The 12,296-nt window shown below is 38.7% G+C and overlaps 1 protein-coding gene across 3 annotated transcripts in view; it reads right to left on the reverse strand.

Moving 5' to 3' along the window:
• Positions 1-9,815, reverse strand: part of CDK7 (cyclin dependent kinase 7) — a 32,105-nt gene extending 22,290 nt beyond the window's left edge. For 2 of the 3 annotated variants that reach the window (XM_044663353.1, XM_044663344.1), the window contains exons 1-3: positions 9,746-9,815; positions 9,451-9,510; positions 1,639-1,672 (exon numbers count right to left, since the gene is read on the reverse strand). In XM_044663353.1, the coding sequence (XP_044519288.1) occupies positions 1,639-1,672; positions 9,451-9,510; positions 9,746-9,811 (160 nt within the window). In that variant the 5' untranslated portion in view covers positions 9,812-9,815. The remainder of the gene's footprint in view (positions 1-1,638; positions 1,673-9,450; positions 9,511-9,745) is intronic. The other variant, XM_044663362.1, reaches the window with a different exon arrangement.
• Positions 9,816-12,296: the final 2,481 nt, after the last annotated feature.

The following is a 12,296-nucleotide window of genomic DNA, read 5'->3' on the forward strand; positions in this document are numbered from 1 at the left end:
ACATAAACAAAGTTAGAATTCAATTCAAAGCAGTGTGTGCAAGGCAGAAAAGAGAAAAATATTGTTATTTGCAGGGGTCTGCATTCAGCCCTGGAATGCCAAGTGGAATTACCATGTGGGGAGAAAGCAAATGCAAAGCTCTAAGAACTTTCCCAGAGGTGACTCAATTCTGGCATCCCCACCCTCAGAAGGGAGTGTTCAGTTTTAAAGTAATCACTAATGCTAACCACACCCGTTTTTCCAATCTTTAGCTAAATTAAGTTTGTTCTCTCCTCAAACTGCTCCTAAGCTGCCATGTTTAAAGTCAGTCTGCTGAAAGTACTCCAGGTCCTTTCTTTCCAAATCAAAGCTAAATTAAATTCCAAATAGCATAACCAAATTTAGAAGGGAAGCAACAAATGGGGAAAAAAAAATCTCTATAACAAAAACTTCTAACAAAGGTCTAATTACTCAAATTTATAAGGAACTAAATCAACTGTATAAAAAAATCAAGCCATTCCCCATCTGATAAATGGGCAAGGGACATGAATAGGCAATTTTCAGATAGAGAAATCATAATTATCAATAAGAACATGAAAAGGTGTTCTAAATCTCTCATAATTAAAGAAATGCAAATCAAAACAACTCTGAGGTACCACTCTTACCTAGCAGGTTGGCTAATATGATAGCAAAGGAAAGTGATAAATGTTGGGAGGGGATGTGGCAAAATTGGGACACTAATACACTGCTGGTGGAGTTGTGAATTGATCCAACCATTCTGGATGGCAATTTGGAATTATGCCAAAGGCTTTAAATGATTGCCTTCCCTTTGATCCAGTCATACCACTGCTGGGTTTGTACCCCAAAGAGATAATAAGAAAAAAAGACCTGTACAAAAATATTTATGCCATACTCGTTGTGGCGGCAAAAAATTGGAAAATGAGGGGATGCCCTTTAATTAGGGAATGGCTGAATAAATTGTGGTATCTGTTGGTGATGAAATACTACAGTGCTGAAAGGAATAATGAACTGGAGGAATTCCAGGTGAACTGGAACGACCTTCAGGAATTGATGGAGAGGAAAGGAGCAGAACTAGGAGAATCTTATACACAGAGACTGATACACTGTGACTGATACACAATCAAACATAATGGATTTCTCTACTAGTAGCAATGCAATGATCCAAGGTAATTCAGAGGAACTTATCCATATCAAGAGAAAGAGCTGTGGGAGTAGAAACACAGGAAAAAAAACCATTTTCTTTCACATGGTTCATTGGGGATATGGTTGGGGATACAGACTCTAAACCAAGGGTCAGCAACATATGGCTCTCGAGCCAAATCTTGCTCCACCTCCCCAAACTGCCAGTCTGAGCAGAGCCCCAGGATGTGCCCCAGGGGGCCCTTCAGCCCCTGCCCCATATTCCAGTGCCTTCCGCCTCCATCCTCCTCCTTCCGCAGGCATTTATGGCTCTCATGGCCAAAAAGGTTGCCGACCGTTGCTCTAGACAATCACCCATTGCAAGGTCATACACATTTTATGATGTCTGTACTTCACCAATCATTTTAAGTCTTCCCTTTATAGAACACCAGAGGTTTTTCACATCATGCCAATAGTTTTATTTTATTTATTCAGTAAATATTTATAGAAATTAATTACCATCTTTCGCTTCCGATCTATGTCCAAGTTTGATCTGGAGGGGAAAAAAGTGCACAAAAATTTAGCACCATAATGAACAGATTTTAAACACTTCTAAAACCTAACCAACCTGCAATTATGTACCATTTCTAGAGAATATTAGAGCCATACTTGACTTACAAATGTCTAAAGATGGAAGGAACTTTAAAAATCAACCTAGAATTTCCTAGTTGTGTGACCTTGAACAAGTCACTTAACACCAACTGTCTAGACCTTACTACTCTGAAACCTATACTTAGTATTGACTCTAAGACAGAAAATAAGGGTTTGTTGTTTGTTTTTTATCAACTCAAGCCAATCCCTTAATTTAAGTTATATACATTCAGATAAATGTATCCTAGAATACTTACAGAAATGATCACAAAACCATTATTAATAATCTAAGAAATTATAGGAAACAGGGAAAGGGCCAAAAGACTGACCCTTTTTCAGAAAAGAGAAAATGTGAATTCTGCAAAGTTTAAGCTGGAGAGTTAGAAGTCTACTTGGAATGAAAGTCCTTAAATAGCAAATGTTTTATCACTACATCTGTGGATAGGGGAAAAGAGTCTAAACAAGGGTTAGAGGGGATAAAAAAAAGATAAAATGCATAATTTTTATTATATAAAATTAAAAAGCTTTTGCACAAAGAAGTCCAAAGGAGTTAAGATTAGAAGGGAAAGGGAATTAACTGAGGAGAAATCTTTACACTGAATTTCTCTGATAAAAGTCTCACTTCCAAAATGTATTTATTTGTAACTAATCAAGTGTGTAAGAACAAAAGCTACTTCCCAATGGTTAAGAGATATGAAGAGAGTTTTCAAAGAAATTTAAACTATCAAAAGCCCTATGAAACAATTCTTGAAATTGCTAATAATTAGGGGAAGTTCAAATTAGACCAACTCTGATGTTCCAACTTATACCTGATAGATGGGAAAAATAATAAAATATGAAAATGAAAAATGGTGTAGCATTTGAGAAAAAAGGAACTACTAATGTGTTGTTGATGGACCTGCAAATTGGTCTGGTCATTCTGGCAAGTAATTTGGAGCTAAACCCCAAAGTTACTAAACTTTACATAGTTTTTGACTCAAAGGTGTTATTTACTAAACCCCTATCCCAAAAGGATAAAAGAAAAGAGAAAGGACTCATGTACAAAAATATTTATAGCAGATCTTTTCATGGAGGCAAGGAACTGGAATTAAACAGTGCCCATTGGTTGGAAAATGGCTGAACAAATATGACATATGAAAAGAATGAAGCACTATTGTACTGTGAGAAATGATAAAAAGATAGTTTTAGAGCAGCCTGAGAAGACTAATATAAACAGATATAGGGTGACTTAAGCAGAACCAGGAGAACAATTTATACTATTAACAACACTGTAAAAACAACTTTGAGAGATTTAAGAACTCTGAACAATGTAATGATCCATTGTTATTCCAGAAGACCAATGATGGAATGTGCCACCCATATACTGACAAAGAGGAGGGTTGGACTAAATATGTAGAATCCATTTAGGGGGCACCTAGGTGGCTCTGTGGATTGAGGGTCAGGCCTAGAAATGGGAGGTCCTGGGTTCAAATTTGGCCTCAGATACTTCCTAGCTATGTGACCCTGGGGCAAGTCAGCCTCCATTGCCTAACCCTTACTACTCTTCTATCTTGGAACCAATACATAGTATTAATTCCAAGACAAAAGGTAAGGGTTTAAAAAAAAAAGAATACATTTTATTTCATATATGGACAACATGGAAACTTGTTATAACTATGTGCAGACTTCTTACAAGCATTTTGGTTTCCTTTTTGAAGGGGGAAGGAAAGGAAAAAGAAAAACAAATGCTTGTTAACTGAAAAAAATTAATTTTAAGGGTTAAACAAAATTCAAAGGTCTTGCTCAATTAACTGGTTCTTTTGATAGTTACTAAAAAGGTAAACTTGGGAATGTCATTGTATACTTTGATTTGATCAAGTCATTTTTCAAAGTCTTTCATATTTTTGTGCACATTATAAGCACATGTGGGATAAGAAACTATTCAGATAGTGAAATCTAAGGTTTCTGAATAATCATAGCCAAATACCAATCATTAAGATATAAATGACAATATTGACAAAGGGCTCTGGTAACATGTGCATGATTTTCTACTTGTTCCTTTCATTTAAACATTAATGGAGTACTTTGTAGGTCCAAGAAATGGCATACTCTGTCTTTAAGGACATTAAAATCTTAAGAGTTTATGTAAACAATAATTATACCACAAGATAGAATCAAGAGTGTGGTACGTGTGCCATTACTAATGAAGTGCTAAAAGAACTCACAGGAGGGTTTGAGAATGGAGATAAAATAAAAAACCTTCATGGAAGAATATTTCAAATAAGTCTCAGAAGATGGGTATAGAGGAAGCAATATCAGATCAAAGATTTAAAGCTGAAGGGGCCTTAAGAAATCACTTAGTTCAGGGGTTCTTAATTTTTTTTTTTTTTGCATTATGGACCCTTCTGGTAGTTTGGCAAAGTTTATGAACCCCTTCTTAGAACAATGTTTTTAAATGCATAAGACACACAGAATTGTAAAGGGAAACAATTATAATGAAATTGCTATCAAAATGAAAAAAAAAAAATGTTCATAGACTAGGTTAAGATCGCTGATGTAGCCTAATCTCTCATTTTATAGATGTGTAAACTGAGGCCCAGACAGATTAAAGAACTGGTTTAAGTTCTTGTAATGATTAAAGGATAGTATGAATGGGAACCCAGGTCTTCTAACTCGGTGCTCTTTTGACTTCACAAATTTGCCTCCATTTTTCCTTCACAAAGGGGAAATTGATGAAGATCACATAGAAGGAGTTGGTTGTTCAAAAAGGTCCAAAAATGGGGCAGCTGGGTAGCTCAGTGGATTGAGAGCCAGGCCTAGAGATGGGAGGTCCTAGGTTCAAATCTGGCCTCAGACACTTCCCAGTTGTGTGACCCTGGGCAAGTCACTTGACCCCCATTGCCTACCCTTACCACTCTTCTGCCTTGGAGCCAATACACAGTATTGACTCCAAGACGGAAGGTAAGGGTTTAAAAAAAAAAAAAAAAAAAAAAAAAAAAAAAAGGTCCAAAAATGATATCACTACACTAGGGTCAACATATAGTGTGTCCAACTGTGTCCGATCACACCAAATGGTGCTTGGAAGGCTCTACTATAGGTAGAAACAGCACAAACAGCCCATATGAACATTTGCAGATATGAGAAATAGTGATTTATCCACAATATAACTGATATATGTCTGGATTTGAACTCGGGTTCCCCTGATTCCATATCCACTGCTATTTTCACTATATCAAGCTGTAAACTCAAATGAAATCAAATGAAGTCTATAATGAGTCTTATTACTAAGCTTCAGAGGCTAGACAGTATGGGTTGCATATGGAGAATAGTTGGTAGTCTAGTGTAGCTGCTGACACATCCAACAGTGGAATCATAATTTAATCAATAATGGAAACATTTGAAAGGCATACATACTGAATTTTCAGGTGATACAAAGTTGAAATATTGAATTATTATGATAAACAATGAAACAGAGCTTCATAAAAGCCTACTAGGATATAATAATAGGCTGAAATCAATAAGGTACATTTCTTTTTTTAAACTCTAACCTTCCATCTTGGAGTCAATACTGTGTATTGGTTCCAAGGCAGAAGAGTGGTAAGGATAGCCAATGGGGTTTAAGTGACTTGCCCAGGGTCACACAGCTGGGAAGTGTCTGAGGTCACATTTGAACCTAGGACCTCCTGTCTCTAGACCTGGCTCTCAATCCACTGAGCTACCCAGCTGCCCCCAAAAGGCACATTTTTGAGGAGGGGGCTGGGTGTGGTTTGGATTTGATTTGCTGGGTGACCCCTCCTCAACAACTCTTTAATTCAGGGGTTGGCAACCTTTTTGGCCGTGAGAGCCATAAATGCCACATTTTTTAAAATGTAATTTTGAGAGCCGTACAATGCTCACAGTGTGCGCTCTTGTAACAGCGCCTGAAAAAAAATTGACTTTATGGCTCCTGCAGAAAGAGCCATACGTTGCTGACCCCTGCTTTAATTGATGGTCTTGTTTGGGGCCCTGGCAGCACATATGACTTGCTAACTGTTACATAACTAGTGTCAGAGGCAGGACTTCTATTTATTATGTCAAGCAATCTCTAAAGAAGAAATTTAGCAGGAACAAAGATTCTAATTTAGGGTTAAAATAAGTAAAGGCTGGAAAGTTTGAGGGAAGAGATGCCTCAAGAGATCACTCAATCTGGCCTCAGACATTTCCTAGCTAAGTGATCCTAGGTAAGTCATTTACCAGTCCTTTGCACTCTTCAGTCTTGGAATTGATACTTAGTATTGATTGACTCTAAGACAGAAGGTAAGGGTTAAAAAAATCATTTACTTGAAAAAAACCTAAAAATGCATTTGGGAAGGGGTTAATAAAGGGAAGAAAAAAAAAACTTCTTTACTTCAGTAGAAGTGTTCAAAATAGATGAGTGCCTAAGGGGTAGAAGGTCAGAAAAAGGCCTGAAGAAAGTTCATTTCAACTTTAGGGTCCTATGTTGAGGATGTGTTGGTAAATGTTTAACAACTCACTCTCTAAGGGAAAAAAAACCTCCATCAAAAAATCCAGCTCATATGCCTAAGAAACTTAATGTTTTTTAAACCCTCAGTTCCACTGCAGAAGAACAGTTTTTCTAAAGTATTAAGGAATAACATAATATTAATTAATGGGATAAATATAAATCAAAGATCTAAAGACATAATATTCATACTCCCCCTGCCTCCAAAGCAAGATGAGAAAAGATAAGCAAATAATTTATATGAACATAAATGTGTTTATATTTAGGAAACTCCCTGTCCCCTATCAAAAATCATGCCTTTATTTCCATCAAACCCCCAAACCAACAGATATAATTTGAGCATATATTACATAGGGATAGGGTCTACATATTAGTATTATATAAGTATCATATAACAGTAAAGGCTAGGCTTGCCAAGGGTCACAAAGCTAGAAGTGTGTGAGGCTACATTTGAACCCAGGACCTCCATCTGTGTTTGGCTCTGTCTACTGAGCCACCATGCAGCCCCAACATACTTTGAATTTTTATCTACATCATTAACATATTGTTTATCAGTTTTAAAATCTGGACAATCAATAAAATAATACTTCAAGCCCTTTGTAGCATTTGCTGAGGTGCAAATGCTCAGGGTGAAAATGAATTAATTTGTTCTCTGGCTCTAACATCCCCTTGCCAGTGAGATGAAGTCATGATTCTTTGTATAAGCAGTCAAGTAAACAGACTGCAGCTGGCCAAATTTGTTCATTTAAATCATTCAGTTTGATGACCCTTGCAGATCCCCCTAATATAGATACAAAACAAATACTTTTTGCTCTCAAGGAACTTATACTCTTCTGAGTGATACAAGAGTTACATAGTTGAGTAAATAAAAGACAATTTAAGAAGGAAAAGATTCTTATGGTAGTAGTAACTGAGCCGAACCTTGAAAGAAGCTAAAATTAGCAAGATTAGGATAAAGAGCAATTCAGCTGTGCAGGCCAGCCAGAGGCATTGAGATAAGAGCACAAATATAAAGCTTAGGGAAGCAAGTAAACCTGTTTGGTTTAGAAAAGGTAAGGAATGTGAATGAAGTCTAAAAAGACTGCCTGGAGACACACCAAGAAAGCAGACTGCAAATGCCAAGAGTCCAAATTTTGTAGAGGGAAGCTAAAGCTTCTTAAATAGGTTCAGATCTCTGGTTTAAGACTGCTTTGGGTGGTGTGGAAGGGAAAGCTCGTAATGAGAAAAACCAATTAGGAGGGCTTTTTGCTTTTTTTTTTTTTTTTAATAATCCAGGAGAAAAATTGATGAGGGCTAGACCTAGAGTAGTGAGAGGGCAACAAATGCAAAAGACATGGTGGAGCTAGAATTAACAGCTCCAGGAAATTGACTGGAAATGGGGGTTGAGAGACAAAGATGAGTCAGTCAATTATGATTCCCAGACTACCTGCCAGCCAGACTAGAAAGAATGGTTGTGTAATTTCCCAACCTAGAAATATGCCTGTACAATCCAACCTAATCTAGTCTCATTTTGGTGATAAAAAATTATGAGAGAAATTGCTTAACATCTCAGAGGAGAGGAGGGAAAGATTTTGGAACTTAAAATTTTAGAAAAATAAAGTTTAAAATTGCTTTTACATGTAATTGGAAAAAATAAAATATTGAAAGAGAAAAAATATTAAGAGTTGACTTTATTAAAGTAATAAAAGCTGAGTAAAGTGAAAAGTGGCTTTAAATTACAGTTACAAGGAAAAACATTTAAATGACAAGGGATAATGAGATCAAAGTACTGAGTTATCTGGAAGAAAAAACAGGTTAGCTACAAAAGCAAAATCTAGAGATACAAAATAATATGCTGGGGGAAAAAAATCCCAACCAGAAAATAAATGCTTTAAATGAGTTCTGGAGTCTGAGATGAGCAAGATAACAGAAAGCTTACTACAGCTCAAGAATAAAAATGAGTAAAAAGACTTTATACTAAATTTTTTTTAATTGTATGATCATAAAGATCTCCACATAAGTAAATATAAACACCATTGCTCTAGGCCTATACCCTGTTAGAAAGCTAAATAATTTAACCAGATGTTGCATTGGTTAATGACTTTTAACTGGAGTTGTATTTTCCTCAATGGTGGGAGCTCTTTTACCTATGTAATTTATCAGGAATTTAGTTTTATAGATATGCCTGGGGCACTGAGACACAAAATGACTTGCCCAAGTCACAGAAGCAATAATATATATCAGAAGTGAAATGAATCCAAGTTATTCTAATTCTGTTTACAATGTAAAGTGCTCTATCTCAATTAATCAACAAGCATTAAAATAAAGGTCTTCTTTTGTGCCAGAAATTACTAGGTTGAAGATACAAATAAAGATTAGCAATACCTACACATAGGTTCATATAAAATGTTTGTATATACACACGTGTATATGTGTGTGTATGTAAAGATAGCTAGCCGATCTATGATTTCATAAGCGATTTCCTCTGTGTAGCTCCTCAATGTTAACTCCCTTCACCAACAAATGTTGGCACCTACTAAGCAACTCATTCTCCAGTTATCTTTAAGAGGTTAAATAACTTGCACTGGGTCACATAATCAATGTTTTTTTCAGATGGAACTTGAATCTAGCCACTCTGCCACAGCTGCTTCTCAAAGCAGATGGTTTTCTTCCTTCCAATTTCCTAATCCCACCCCATTACCTTGTATTTATTGGATATGTGGTTTGTATAGTAGCAACTCTTTAAGAATATACAAATAGATACAAAGTAAATACTTTGTTTTTTGTTTGTTTTTTTTAAAGAAAAGGATAGGAAGGCACTAGCCCCAAAGCAGGTGATGTGGATCACGAATGGTTCTTCGATAGGAAAATAGAACCTTTAGTTGAGCCCTGAAGGAAACTAGAAGCTTGAAGAGGAGGTAGGGATGGAAGGCATGCCAGGTATTGAAAACTGGAGTTGTAATGTGAAGCCTGAGGAACAGCAATTAGGCCAGTCGGCTGGATCAAACAATGCATAAAAGGTAACGATACTGTAAAAGCAAGGGAGAAACCAGTTGTTTAATGCTTTAAATAGCATCAGTGGATTCCATGATTCCCACGGTACTGTAGAGCCACGGCAGCTTACGGAGCAGTTAAGGATCAGAGTCAGACCAGTGTTCCCCCCTCCAATTTAAAATTGCGTGGAGCCAGTAGAGAAAAACATGGGAAACGGCAGAACTCACTTTTTTAATAGCGACGATCTGACCGGTGTTCTTATCCCTGGCTTTATAAACCGTGGCAAACTAGAAGGGAAAAGAAGGACAGAGGTTATTTTCTCCACGCGTCGCGGGTGGGGGGTTGGGATCGCGAATGACTGGGCCAGGGCCCTGGGCCCAGCGTCCGACGCCCGCGGTCTGCCTGCTCCTGGCCCGGGCTGACCTGGCGCGGGGCTCCTGAGCCAAACCCTCAGACCGTGGGCGCCCCGAACGTGGGGCTCCCGAGCCACCCCCAGACTGTGGACGGCCCGAGCGCGGATACCTGTCCCTCCCCGAGGAAGTCGAGTTTCTCGTAACGCTTCGCTCGAGACTTCACGTCTAACGCCATTGACGCCCGCGCGGAACCCAGGAAGGGGGAGGGGAGAAGGGAATTTAAAGCGACCTCAGCCGGCCCAACAGTCACTTCCGTCCTCCAATTTCCCCAAGATTCTTAAAGCTTTCGGCCCCCGACTTCCGCGATGGGCGGAGCAATTATAGATCCCGCCATCTCATTGGATGTGCGCTACTTCCGCCCCTGCCGGGACGCGACGAAAGAACTGCTTCCGGGTATGTGTCTGGAGAATCCCCGCCTCCCCCGACCCTAGCAACCGCCGTGGCTTCTCTAGTGATTCGTCTTTGTTGCCCCGCCCACTGAAGGAAGTGAAGATGATAAAAAGAGGTTGCCCAGGGAAGCCAACATGGTGGCTCACGAGGGAGCTGGGCTGGGGCGAAATGACATTTTCTGCCGAAAACAGGAAACGGGGATTGAGGAATGGGGAGAGGGTGGAGAAATGGGCAGTTCCAAACTCTCTTTGTAGATTTCAAACCTTTCTTGACCTTGGCTCCATAGTCCGGACTATTGTTCTTCCTAGCACAGCGCCTGGTGGAACTTTCATAAAATAAAGGCTCGTTTAGCCATTCTTGTTGTCATGGTAACGAGGGACGCTATAGTTTGACCAGAGGTTCTACGGATCAACTGCCTTTCCGTGCCTCACTCCCTGAATACTGTAAAGGGAGGCACCGTTTGAGCCAGAAATTGTCCGCAACAATAACTCAAATGTTTATGTATCGCTTTAAGTATTACAGAGCAGTTTCCTCACATCTTGTCGAGGTATGCAGTGCCAAGAATTATTATTCCATGGTTACATATAAGGTAACTGAGTCTCAGGAGACAAATTGCCTAGGGCCACACAGCTAGCCAAATTTTGGACTCAAAGGACTCAGACCCTTAGTCTCCATACGTGGAAGTATTTGAGAAAAAAAAATTTGGGAGTGGGGGGCAGGAATAGGAGAATCCTGAACTTTAAAAGTTGAACATGTCTGAATGCTAGCTGTATCTGTGTGACTGACCTTGGGCAAGTGACAACTTCTCTGGACCTCAGTTCCTTGTGTGTAAAAAGAGAGGGTTTTTTAGTTAGCGGAACTGGAGTTCTTAAAACCCTGAATCTATAATTCTATGATTTTATGTAGTGGAAAGAAGTATTTACTCTTTACTCTTCATAGCTTTATTAGTTAGGTTAGGACCTGGGAATGGTAAGCTATATTAGAACTATTGGTAGTGGGGAGCAGTTGAGTGGCTCAGAGGATAGAGTGCTAGGCCTAGAGATAGTAGGTCCTGGGTTAAAAATTGACCTGGATACTTCCTAGCTGTGTGACCCTCGGTAAATCATTTAATCCCCATTGACTGCTGGTCTTTTCTGTCTTGAAACCAATACATGGTATTGATTCTAAGAAGGAAGATGAGTTAAAAAAAAAACTAGATGAGGAAGGGGAGGTAGTTGAGGATTTGAGTGAAAGAGAAAGCTACAGCAATAAGGAAGCAAAATGTAGGACAAAGGAGCAGGCAGGAAAGATGGAAAGGGCAAAAAGTATGAAGAATGATGTGGAGGGAATAAGGGGCAGGAATGGGGTCAAGTAGCCAGAATAAGAATAGGATGGATTGACAACTAGATTCTTCCTTCAAATGAGGGTGAAAATAAGATAACAATGCAAACTGATGGAAATGAGGATGCTAAGAGAATATTGCATTAGTTTACAAGGGGCTTTACACATTTTGAGCTCCACAAGGTTAGGTACTATAGATAATATATCTTTTATAGATGAGGAAACTAAAGCTCAGAAAGGTAGTAATTTGTTCTGAGTCACACCATAATAGTATGATAGGTTTTGAACTCAGGTCTTCCCAATTCCAAGTCCAGCATTCCATCTATTAAAGTCCTACTCTTGGTAAAGGCATTTCCTCTACCCCCATTCTTATTAGATAAAACAAACTTAAGAAGTGGAGGGAAAGAAGTGAATGTTGATAAGATCTACCCTTAGGGGTAATTGCTTTAGAGAACACAGTATATAATCAGTAGTTACATTGGGGTGTTTTATACTTGTGTTTGACTTGCATAATTTCCCCTGATCATTTCTGAAAATGAAATTAATTTGGAAAGTCCTCCTGACCAGAGTGTTTTGGAAAGTCCTGGATAAGTACTGTATGGTTCTCATCATGTTCCAAGCAATTCAGGCAACAAGAGCTTCAGGGGTGAAGGTGGGGGTGTGGAGGGGAGGCATGAGTACAACGCCTTTATTGACTGGGATTTCTAGGAAAGTTTTATTTTTAAATAAAAGCTTTGGAGAAGTCTTGGAAGATTGTATGACATGGTGGGGAAAATTCTGAATCTGGATCTGAGTTCAAATCCCATCTCTTAACTTGATATAGCTATGTAATAGGTTACTTAATCCTTCCTGCCCCGTTTCCTCCATAAAATGGAGTTAAGGCAGATTTGTGTTCCAGAAAGAGAAATAAGCCAGAAAATCTGGCCTCAAACCTAAGTTTAGCCATATGC

Source organism: Gracilinanus agilis, chromosome 1 (genome assembly GCF_016433145.1).
Source record: "Gracilinanus agilis isolate LMUSP501 chromosome 1, AgileGrace, whole genome shotgun sequence".
NCBI classification, from domain to species: Eukaryota; Metazoa; Chordata; class Mammalia; order Didelphimorphia; family Didelphidae; genus Gracilinanus; species Gracilinanus agilis.